The 10,784-nt window shown below is 38.2% G+C and overlaps 3 protein-coding genes across 5 annotated transcripts; 1 reads left to right on the plus strand and 2 right to left on the minus strand.

Annotated features, from left to right (window-relative positions):
• Nucleotides 1–8: 8 nt before the first annotated feature.
• On the minus strand, nucleotides 9–2,043 carry LOC116922501 (protein tyrosine phosphatase type IVA 3). The gene is made up of 4 exons (XM_045173708.1): nucleotides 1,497–2,043; nucleotides 1,225–1,391; nucleotides 1,007–1,138; nucleotides 9–927 (listed from the first exon to the last, which is right to left on the minus strand). Exons 1-4 carry the CDS (start codon nucleotides 1,737–1,739, stop codon nucleotides 813–815), a joined length of 657 nt encoding a protein of 218 aa, XP_045029643.1. The 5' UTR covers nucleotides 1,740–2,043; the 3' UTR covers nucleotides 9–812.
• A 1,862-nt stretch (nucleotides 2,044–3,905) lies between these two features.
• On the plus strand, nucleotides 3,906–4,876 carry LOC123472322 (protein archease-like). Its single transcript, XM_045173709.1, has 6 exons — nucleotides 3,906–4,067; nucleotides 4,138–4,215; nucleotides 4,280–4,304; nucleotides 4,359–4,416; nucleotides 4,472–4,618; nucleotides 4,676–4,876. Exons 2-6 carry the CDS (start codon nucleotides 4,164–4,166, stop codon nucleotides 4,853–4,855), a joined length of 462 nt encoding a protein of 153 aa, XP_045029644.1. The 5' UTR covers nucleotides 3,906–4,067; nucleotides 4,138–4,163; the 3' UTR covers nucleotides 4,856–4,876.
• Nucleotide 4,877: 1 nt separating this feature from the next.
• Nucleotides 4,878–8,315, minus strand: LOC116922500 (galactosylgalactosylxylosylprotein 3-beta-glucuronosyltransferase S). Of its 3 annotated transcripts, none has more exons than XM_045173707.1 (10): nucleotides 7,879–8,315; nucleotides 7,585–7,820; nucleotides 7,322–7,523; nucleotides 7,129–7,251; nucleotides 6,928–7,064; nucleotides 6,647–6,853; nucleotides 6,448–6,586; nucleotides 5,392–6,391; nucleotides 5,152–5,307; nucleotides 4,878–5,083 (listed from the first exon to the last, which is right to left on the minus strand). In XM_045173707.1, the coding sequence occupies exons 1-8, from the start codon at nucleotides 7,889–7,891 to the stop codon at nucleotides 6,354–6,356; spliced, it is 1,095 nt and encodes a 364-aa protein (XP_045029642.1). In that variant the 5' UTR covers nucleotides 7,892–8,315; the 3' UTR covers nucleotides 4,878–5,083; nucleotides 5,152–5,307; nucleotides 5,392–6,353. The 3 variants fall into 3 exon arrangements, with proteins under 3 accessions (XP_045029642.1, XP_045029641.1, XP_032784756.2); XM_045173706.1 differs by having other exon boundaries at nucleotides 5,387–6,391; XM_032928865.2 differs by having other exon boundaries at nucleotides 5,152–6,391.
• Between the last annotated feature and the right edge of the window lie 2,469 nt (nucleotides 8,316–10,784).

Consider the following 10,784-nt stretch of genomic DNA (forward strand, 5'->3'; position numbering starts at 1 on the left):
GATTCGAGTGACGCGTGAAGCGAGTGTATTTGCTTTTCCAGGGTGGACAGCGCACACAATACGTGGCACAAACGCCGTTGTAGACACACATTTTCGAGTAAAGGGGGATTTAAAAAAAAAAAAAATGAAAAGGTACCAATTGGTTTGCCCCCCCTATTTTGACGTGGTGCCTTCCAAATTCATTTGATTCACGGAAAAATTCCAAACAGAGTGAAACGAAGCGAAAAACAACCAAGATCACTCAAGTTGGTAAGCAATAGTGAGCAGGAAAGTGAAGGGGGAAATGAAAAAAAAAAAAAATAATAATAATAATAATAAATTCAGACAGAGATCCACAAATCTATAATAAAAAAAAAAATAAAAAAAAAAAATTACATTGGGAGGGAAGAGTCGAGTAGCAACAAAGAAGATAGTGGTACAAGAATAAATCAAGACAAAAAAAGGGGGTGGGCCAATCGAAGCCCCTAAATTTTTGGGGAAGTGGTAGGACGCATTTTCAAACGGAGACATGCTAATCCATGAACGTGAATTTCGAAACGAAATTACAACCGGGAACCGCAAAAATGAAGAAAAACAAAATTGAACTAATTGTCGTACAAAGCAGATAGGTCTTTTTTTTTTTTTTTTTTTTTTTTAAATTTGGGGAAGAGGGTAGGCGAGGGCTATGCGTCACATATCCTCATAATTATTTTTTGTTTGTTTTTATTTATTCATCCATAACGTCGAGTAGATTATCGATAATGACTGGGGAAACGGAAGAGCCATCCAACGTTTAGTTGTTGTTGTTTTTTTCCAGCTCTCGTGTTGGCAAATCATTGGATGCAACAACCGTTTTTTGCATGTCCATTTCGAGATTTTAGACGTGATTTAGGGCGATACTTTTCTAGATAAGCTAACTGCTTGGAATTGATGGCACCACGGCGTTTCCTAAATATAAAAATTCAACATTTTTTTTTCAAGTTAGACTCGTCAACTCCAAATCAAAATGTTTTTAAACATGACGTACTCTCGGATAAGTTCGACGGCATCTTCATATTTCATCCCAAGTTCAATTAGTGCTAAGGCGACCAAAACGGGCGCTCTTCCTAAGCCGGCCACGCAATGAACGGCAACACATGACGATGGATCAGTGCCAAATCTTTCATAACAAACGGGGGAAAAAAAAAAAAAAATAAATAAATTATGTATAACAGGATAGATCAATCATAGAAAATGTTTACTCACCTTCTTCGGAGAAGGTCAAACCATTGGTCAACAATTTCGGAAGGCGGAAATGTGCCGTCATCAAAAACTAGATCCTTCACCTCGATGCCTTCCTTGCGTAGCTCTTCAACTTTGTAGGTTGGTTCACACACTCGCACCACGTCCATGACGTTGTGCTTCTTCAATTCCTTTGTTTTGTTTTTTAATAAAAAGAAAACGGATTAAATCATTCACCCAAAATGAATCGGTAATCTTAAAAAAATAAATAAATAATAATAATAATAATTTCGTACTTCAATGAAATTGGTTATGGTCTGATCGGTGGGACGGTCGGTGATCAGGAAGCGCATATCCTTGTAGGAGATTTCAGAAGGAGCTGGTCGGATAATTTTCTGCCTCATGGTGCTCATTGCTAGCTTGCAATCGCTTTCCTTGTCGGCCACAATTTCATTCACTCTCCTCTTTTGCGGATAGAGCAGATGCGAACCAGATTGGATGGGATACACTGAATTGATGGAACACGATTCTGGATGCATTCCGTCACACAACACCAGAAAAGCCAATTTCGGGCAGCTGATATTACGACGTGCGGGAGACACTTACGGCAAAAAAACAAAAATATTTCGTAGAAAAATAGATAAATCTGTTTTTTTGTGTTTTTTTATATGAAGATTTCTTTTCTTTTTTTCAATGCTCCAGAAACTTGTTGATGGCACTAAGGTCGATTCAATTGGTTCGACCCAACTTAAAAGAGACTGCTCTAACGGTGGCGCTAAACTTGGGAGGCAGTCTGTCGCTAGAAAAATATTTCTTCTCGACAGAGATGATGTGTCAATTAATTATGGTGGCTGTCCTTTGGTGCACCAGCCTTCAGCCCTCAAGGCCGCTGGTCGTCGTCGGAGGAACCGGAAGCCGGACCGGAAGAATCTTTCGAATCGGCCCAGTGACGCCAGATTGCTGTAGTGGTGGGTTAAAGGGAAAAAGAAGTGTATACGAATACACTTGCAACTCGCAGCGATGAGTCTCGTCACTTGTTGGACAAATCTCTCACAACTTAGAATTCAGCACACACTACGTTCTTTTGTTTTCTCGTTGTTGTTGTCCTCCTAGTCCATTCACTGAATGTGTAATTGGCGATTCAATTGATTCAAATTGTCTATCGGTTCATGGCAAGTTGAATTTCATGCTGAGCTTGACAATAATCTTCACTGCCCAAATGAGCTACCAGATATCGGTACCGCCACTCCTGGCAACGCTGAATTAAAAAAAAGATAGAGAAAAAAAAACAGTTGTTACGAAATGTTTATGTTCGTCATCCAAACACTTGCGTAATCGTAACCCACTATAAATACACAAGTATGAGAAAAATTTGGCTTTTTTCTTTGTAACTATGAGAGTACAAGGTAAGAGGAATCTCTGAACGAAACAAATGGCTTTTTTCCTGCTACAAGTAGGGGATTAGGGCTTGGCCTACTAACCTCAAAATATTTTTACTGAAACAGGCTTCAAGGTCAACAGGTCACACAGTTTTCTTTTTTAGCAACTTACCTGGGACACAGTCTAACTGATTCTACGGTCGATAGTTCACATGTACGTACTGTTGTCGTGTCAAGATCACGCATAGGTGTAAGCAGAGCAATTTCTCAAGGGGGCTTTCTTTAACGCGAATATGCAAGCCAACTACGTTAAAAATAACTGCTTGTTCGCAGGCGAAAAGTCACGAGAATCAACTGCGTACTCAGTTTGGCCACTTTGCTCGCCAATGCGCAACACTGTTGCTCGGCTGAAAACGATTCGAACGTTTTGGCAAATTTCCCTGATGACCAGATCAATTACAGATACTATTTGTTTTGGTTAAAAACTTGATGATTTTGCTCTACATTCTTGCTACTTCTGCTTCCTCGAGAAGCTTAATTCTGAATAACAGAGATAATTAAATAATTTGATCTTGATGATGTAAGCCCAGTTCGGTCAAAACACTGATGAAAATACAGAACTAGTAATCACCAACGACAAGATTTTGGAAGAATAAATTAGTTTTCTCTACATTTAAGCTGAACGGTGGAGGTTCATCCAAAAGTTTAAATTTAAAACTAGCTGGAAATCTTTAGCTAGTTAATTTGGCTAAATGGTATCAAAGAAGTACGAACAATTCCCACAATACTAATATTGTGTGCTTTATGAAGATAGTAGTAAGTCTGGCTACTGTGATTAGTCTACTACTACTACAAAAAGTTTAGGATGAGACAAAATGTTAGTAATAAGATTCATTACCTGTGTGATGCCTGAGCACATTGAAGTAGGAAAACCAACGGCGAATGAAAACAAACAGTCAATGGCGGTTGAAAAGAGAATTGAGGCGAAACGACGTCCTCTCCGTTGAGACTTAAAATCAAACAAAGTCAAGGTTAGAACAATTAATACTGACCAGTTTTGTACTATTCATACCTAAAAATAGGCCACAATGACGGCCATCCAAGTCCGTTGCTTGAACGTAGGAATTGACAGCCAACGAACCTTTTCCTTTATTCTCTGGTGTTAATTTCCCATTTCCACTACAAAATGAGAAGTTACACTAGACCGTTGGTGGTGGCTATCGCTTTGAGAAGGGCACAAGTACCATCTGGGATTTGGATTCCTTTTCCCGACAAATAGGAAAGCACCTAGCGGTAAAAAAATAAGCTCTTGGTCCCACGGCGATAACTAGCGACTGTCTCAAGAAGCTGATGAAACTGCAGAACACTTGTGTGTTTTGATCCATGCTTTCCTAAGTGTTGTGTTGCTTCAAGTTTAAAAACGTTTGCCTTTTCTCTGCTTTTCTTCTGACTTGAGTTTAAAGGATTGGAACAATAAAAAGGAATAATGTTAGCCAAAAATTGGATTACTAAAAATGATTTTCATCTCTTTTCTAACTATAATTAATTTTCCTTGCAGACAAGCTTTTGCAAGAAACTGTTTAAATGACTGAATTAACGAAAGAAGAGAAAGAGATTCCTCTTATCAAGTATGAATGTAAGTAATGAATATTATTGTCACATATGAAAATGAATTCTAATGTCATTGTTGTACATTCTAGATTTGGACCACACAGCTGATGTTCAGTAAGTTTGCCTGCCTATTTGTTGTTTTTGTTGATGGAATTGTAATTTTGATAGGCTACATGCTTGGGGAGATTCCTTGGAAGAAGCTTTTGAACAATGTGCTGAGGCAATGGTAATATGTTGTAAACCTTTAAGGTCTTTATGGTTGTTACTGAATTGTTAATTAGTTTGGTTACATGACTGAAATTGACAAAGTTGAGATTTTGGAAAAGCAAGAAATTGAAGCCCAGGGAGAAGATCTACTGTCATTGCTCTTCCATCTGCTAGATGAATTCCTCTTTCTTTTTAGCGCAGAACCCTTTTTTATTGCAAGGGTAAAATATTCAGCTTACAATAAAAAAATAACATTCACACATTTTCCTTCCACATAGAAAGTGAAGATCACTGAGTTTGACCGCATCAACTTCAAAATAATAGCCACTGGTTATGGAGAAACTTTTGATTTAAAGAAACACCCTCAAGGAACTGAGGTAAAAGCCATCACTTATTCAAACATGCAAATCCATGACACTCCAAATTTGCATGCAGTCTATGTTATTATTGATATATGAATATAAATAATTCTAAATTTGCCTCTATTTGACCCTATTTTATTGATTGGTAAGCCTTGAGCCTCACATTATCAGACATGTCTTGTAATTGTTGGGAAATATTTATCAGTCTTGGAAACATGTTGTTCAAATCTTGGATACTATTATCAATGTTCCTCTTGTATACCAGAAGGTCTCCTAGATTCTGGAAACATGTATTTGTTTCAGCATTTGCTGAACATTCACTATCTGAAACATATACAAAATCATAAGGGAATAATTTTGCCTAGGCCTACTACAATTATAAAGAAGCCTACCTTGCATGTATTGCATTCTAACCGCATCCAAGTTGTTGATACATTTATTCATGTCTTCACTCTGTTGCTCGATGGTTGGAGGGCTTGGCTTTTGTGGGAAACTTGGTTTCCATTGAAACATCTTAGGCAGTATAGGCACAGAGGCGGGAGGATTTCCTAATGGGAATCAGTCGACGACAAAGTAAACAATGAAGTTCTATAAAAAAAGTGCGGGTCGGAAACTAGGGTAAAATACAATACTGATCTGCGGGTCCCTGCATTTTACTCAAGTTTCTAACGCCTTCTCTACAAGAGAACGTTCTAAAACGCAGGAAGACGACTATTTCTGATATTACTAAATTATATCGCGTGTCTTTCCTTAACTGGTTAACTCTCAGTTAACTAATTAACAAATTAAAAGAAGCTTGGTATGACGACATTTGAATCGGGAATGGAGCATGAACAACCATGATTCTTCGAAGAAGTTACACGTTTTACGTTTTTTAAGCAGCATCTAGTTACATATAAAAAAATTTTTCTTATTGTTGTTCTCACGGAAAACCTTTTTTTTTAGTTTAATTTATTAAAATAGTATCCGCATCACTAGAACGGGAGATTTGCATTTGATTTTTTATGTGGGTCATTTCGTTTCGTGTTATTTCCTTTTGAAGGTTGACATTGTATTTTGACGGCATTTGGAGCGCATTTAATTTGTAATTCACCAGTAGACTAATTGGTAAAGACATTGCGCAGTACCGTAGTTTTCTTTTTCGATGTGACGAAATACACTATGTAAAAAGAAGGCGAACATGGGAGAATTGGCAAACCACAATTTGCAATGTTTTGATTCACTCCGTAATATTAATGTATTTCAAATTCGTTTGCTCTTTGCATTAGCAGTAAAAGGGGGCCAAGTTATAGTTTCAACTACGCCATTAGGAAGATCAAATTGCAATAGAAGATTCAGAAGATATTATAAACTATCACAGGTGGAATTCATGAATGAGTATAAGGGACACAAGAAAATCCAAACTTTCCCATTTTAAAAACTACACATGACAACAAAAAAAATGCAATTATATAAATTTCTCTTGGTCTCGCACATCATAAAATTTTTCAATAGAGCGCAGTCTCGTTAATTATCCTATCTCATTTTCCTTCCGAATGGCACTGAGTAAACACAGATTTTTTTTTTTTTTTTTTTACTTAAAAGATGTGAAAAGTCAGACATCTGTCAGATAATGCACAGAGCTCGGTTTGCCTGTAAAGAATAAACATATGACTAACGGAGCCTCTGATAATAACAATCGTGATTACCCTTGGAAGAGATGGTAGCTAATTGCAAGTCATCTAATCTACGAAGCAATCCCGATATGGAAGTGTCTGTTAGAGTTTGGGTGGGTGGCTGTAAAATCACCGCAGGCACTTGCACGGTGCGAGTATGCCAAACTAGAATCTGTTTGCGACGTATTGTCGTTAGTAGAAAAATTCAAGGATGTGATTGCATGAGCATTACCTCGGTACAGTTGGCTGCTTTTGCTTCGATAAAATCAGCGTTCGTGACTATATCTTGTAAAAAGCTATCCTCCTCGAAGCCAGCTTGATAAATGAAGGTGGCATTGGGAAATTGGTGCAGCAACTGAATGTTAACCGCAAACCCAGCCATGTCAACAGCGAATCGGCGACCAGCTGGCCACGAATCGTAAAATCCTACCACTTTCCCCTGTCAAATAAAATGGTTGTGTTCATATAATTAATAGGCAGAACAAGGGCAAAACTGGTTTCGTTATTATTTACATCATGAACCACAGGGGCGCTGACAGCATAATCGCCAATCAATCCAACAGGAAACATGGAGATATTTCGGGTATCTCTGATCTCTTCAAACAACCGAAGGTCGTAGGAGTTGTCATCATCACCGAAATATAATACACCTGATTGAAGCATTAGTTGTAAGATTTCGTTGAGGTGTTCTTCTTCAAAAAATGCTATACATACCTTGTTTGACGTTTTTACGAATCCATTTTAAGGCAGCTCTGCGATTAGAGACGCCTCTTGGCGGAATTTTGAGCTTCTTGTAGGCAGCTGGCATTTCACTTGCCAAGTGTGTGAATGGAATTCCTAACAATATGCCAACAGAAAAGCTCTTGGAAAAAGATGTGGGAGGAGATGAGCTTAGATGAATATGAACCTAATCTCCTTAAAAGTTGTCCGACCATAGGATTGCATTTTGAAGCATCTTCAACTAATATCCAATGCAAAGCTGGAACACTGCTCAATGTTTGACCTAGTCTAGTTAATTCTGCCATTTGTACAGACCGAGCATATGTGGGTGTGACAAAATAGATGATGGGCATTGACTCATTTTTTATCAGCATCACATTTTCCTTTTCCTGAATTGGAAAAATAAAAGATCATGAATTTCAGGCTAAATTGATTTTTAAGCATTCATACTGGTTCGTCCAGATCACAAGACATAACTTGCTCCAAAAAGTCACGTGGGCTGTGAGCACCAGGTAATAGTCTTGACTCATCACCAGGTAAACTTGAGGCACTAGCTAAAAGAGGGTTGGTGCTGTCATGGTACTTCCACAATGCGAGATAGATCAGTAAAAACATGGCCGAAGCCCCAGTAAACATGGTTGGTTTCGAAATCCCAACTAAGCATCCATGGCTTCCAGTAAGCATACCTATACATAAATAAGACATGGTCGGTAAAATTCAAATAAAACTGTGACATGAAATTACCTCCGGTGGTCATTGTATCCTTTCCAATCAGTCGCGAAAAGGTGGGACGTTAATTCGGTGAAAATATCTCAAAAATGTTTGTAGTTGTTTGTCTGATCAACGCATAGTGAGGCGACTGCAAAAAGATGACCTAATCACGCCAAAGCCCACATTTGTCCTGATCTCAACTGGTGAAACTGGTACGAGAAAATAACAAGGACTTTGGAATTATTTCAACGCAGTGCGTGCGGGTGAAAGTTGCCGATGACCGAGGTTCGTTAACTCGGCGGGAGAAAATTTTGGGTACGTTCTCGTCTGCTTGAAATTCCGTCTGCTAATAGCCTCAAGCGTCCAACGATCTAACCAAAATTCCCTTCGAAATGACAGTTACTGTGGATCAAAACATTTCCAGTGACCAAATATTTTCTAAGAAATCGCCGTGGGCTCGATTGCTTTTTTTCGTAACGCTTTCTCTCCTCTTCCTTTTCGAATCTTACTAGCACTGTTTGCAAAGTGAGCAAAAGAGAAAGGTGGACCAACTGAAATGGCTTAGCTGGAACTAATATTGCAAATTTCTAGCAACACATATGACCACGGGAAACCCATCTAGGAGAAATTGTGTTCCCGTTTGATCAATAGATTGGGTAGTCATCCACGTAAAAAATAAAAAAACCTACGGCGAAGCGCAATAGAGAAACGGTTCAACTCACACATCCCAGGGATACTATATGAAAATTATATTTTGTTGGATCAATAATTCGTGCATCGTAAATGACAACACCACGCACTTAAGATTTTCTCTGTTCACTATCAGAAGCGTATAATCGTCTCCAACTCTCCTCCCCTTCAAAATTAACTGTCTGGTCCCGTTCACAAGAGAAAATGACATCATACCGGGATAAAGAGCTCCATGGGATTTTATCGGGACAATACATTTCCCTCCTTTTTTGCTGGTTCTATATATAACAAAGCAGATAGCGGTCAAAGAGTCCCTGTCGTGATGAGAGCTCAAATGCAGTCTTCGCCGTCAGCTCTTTTGAGACACGAATACATGTTCATCGGCTCCAAAGGAAGACGATTCCGGCCGGCCATCATCATCGGAGAATAAAAGCGGGGAAAGGAGAACTGTGTTTTCGACAGGGGACTTCATTGCAGTCGTGTTCGGGAGAGGGGGATCAATTAGCAGCGAAATACACTGCCACTCGTGAACACACGTCTAATGATGCTACCCTTTCTCTCTTTTTTGTCCGTCAAAAAAAAAAAAAGAGGATTTTTCCTCCTTAGTCGTAATCTTCATTTTCATTGTCATTATACAGCATCCAGCCATCCGCATCGCTGGCTGATGATTCAAGTATACATAGCTAAAAAATAAAAAATAAATAAAATAAACGATGCATTAGACCAGAACTTTTCCAGAGTGTGTAAAGTTACAAGACGTTTTTTTTTTTTTTAAATAATGTTAACTAATTGTATATGCAAAGCACTTGTTTTTTACATCTCGCGTGTGCACTAATTAACAAACAAACAACAAAACATGAAAGACTTTCACTGGGCCCACGTCTTCGTTCATTTTCGTTTGACTAAAGTGTTTATTGCTCATTTTCGTATATTCTTTTTTTTGTCAGACCCAAATGATTGCAGTTCTATTCAGCACATAATTTATCAATTACTATTAAGACAGCTAGTCAGAAATTATACACGTAGATATTTCATTCGTAGATGTAACAATTGAACGAACGGCAGCGTTCGCTGTGTCCTAGTCAATCTTTTGTTTCATATATATATGAATCTCTATGCACTCGCACACACAGACACACTGTATCTACATGTACACACGTGCGCGATAGAAGCAAAAAAAAAATGAAGAGCCCAATGGCTGATCTAGTTTACTCGTTTGCCTCAGGGGTGCTGGCTCGTGACTCGATTTCTTTGTCCTTTGTCGTTACGTATACACTACCATGGTATATAGGCTAGCATGCTCTCACGTTATACAGTATGTATAAACACGCATATAGATGAAGCAAAAGTGGATTTTTTTTAAGGGGGGGGGGCAACGTGTACACATAGAGGGTCTATATACTACTAATATATAGATCTTCCAAGTTATACATAGATTCATAGCCTGAAGCATTTACAAAACGAGATTTCTTGTCGTGTGTATAGAGACACATGCGCTGACGGATGCCTGGAATTCAACATCAGTCGAAATTGTGTAGACCATATAGGGGTGTAGCGATGCGGAACGAGTTTTCGTACATTACATCTGACATTGATATATACAATATAGTGATGCACATGGTCTTATAGCCCAAAGTGTTGTGTAGACTATATATGTATAACTTGTTAATAATCTATTGACGCCATTTTTTTTTTTTTTTTTTTCAATTTTCGAATCAATAAATTTGGGGGATGTCCTTCTGTTGGGCGAGATAAAAACAAATCGGGCTGTTGCGCTTCTGTGTAGATTTGATAATCAAGAACGTCACAATAGCTGTGGCCTTATAGACTAGTCTATACTAATGGATATGACGCGCTAATCAACGTCAATATAATTGATGGGTATACACAAAAACAAGTTAGGCTACCTGTTGCATCTGACTCTATATATAATTTCGCTTTTTTTGGAATTTATAGTGCCAAAACTGCTATAGACTATATACGATTTCCTATATCGATCGAAGTTGCCACACGAAATTTCTATACAATCAAAACATCGGCCAGATGTAAAATTTCTTTCTTTTGCAACAGACAATAAAAATTCATTTTTATTTTTTCATTTCAAAGTTTAAAAAATTGGGTATAAACCACACACGAATAACAGGATTATGTATAGACTGTATATATATAGGTATCCGAATCGGACTGCGCTTGCGCCCAGTCAATAGGACCTGGGGTACGTCCTTGTTTTCTTCGACAAAACATTTTGT

Source organism: Daphnia magna, linkage group LG5 (genome assembly GCF_020631705.1).
Source record: "Daphnia magna isolate NIES linkage group LG5, ASM2063170v1.1, whole genome shotgun sequence".
In the NCBI taxonomy this organism is placed as follows: Eukaryota; Metazoa; Arthropoda; class Branchiopoda; order Diplostraca; family Daphniidae; genus Daphnia; species Daphnia magna.

What these genes read in the sequence shown, in the direction of transcription:
- LOC116922501 (XM_045173708.1), bottom strand. Translation starts at nt 1,739, where the DNA reads ATGCATCCAGAATCGTGTTCCATCAATTCAGTGTATCCCATCCAATCT. An exon ending in CCATAACCAATTTCATTGAA is followed by an intron (nt 1,392 to 1,496) that starts GTACGAAATTAT and finishes AACAAAACAAAG; the next exon opens with GAATTGAAGAAGCACAACGT. An exon ending in GCCGTCGAACTTATCCGAGA is followed by an intron (nt 928 to 1,006) that starts GTACGTCATGTT and finishes TTTTATATTTAG; the next exon opens with GAAACGCCGTGGTGCCATCA.
- LOC116922500 (XM_045173707.1), bottom strand. An exon ending in ACAACTTTTAAGGAGATTAG is followed by an intron (nt 7,252 to 7,321) that starts GTTCATATTCAT and finishes GCATATTGTTAG; the next exon opens with GAATTCCATTCACACACTTG. An exon ending in TCGTAAAAACGTCAAACAAG is followed by an intron (nt 7,065 to 7,128) that starts GTATGTATAGCA and finishes TGCTTCAATCAG; the next exon opens with GTGTATTATATTTCGGTGAT.
- LOC123472322 (XM_045173709.1), top strand. Translation starts at nt 4,164, where the DNA reads ATGACTGAATTAACGAAAGAAGAGAAAGAGATTCCTCTTATCAAGTAT. An exon ending in TCCTCTTATCAAGTATGAAT is followed by an intron (nt 4,216 to 4,279) that starts GTAAGTAATGAA and finishes TGTACATTCTAG; the next exon opens with ATTTGGACCACACAGCTGAT. An exon ending in AACCCTTTTTTATTGCAAGG is followed by an intron (nt 4,619 to 4,675) that starts GTAAAATATTCA and finishes CCTTCCACATAG; the next exon opens with AAAGTGAAGATCACTGAGTT.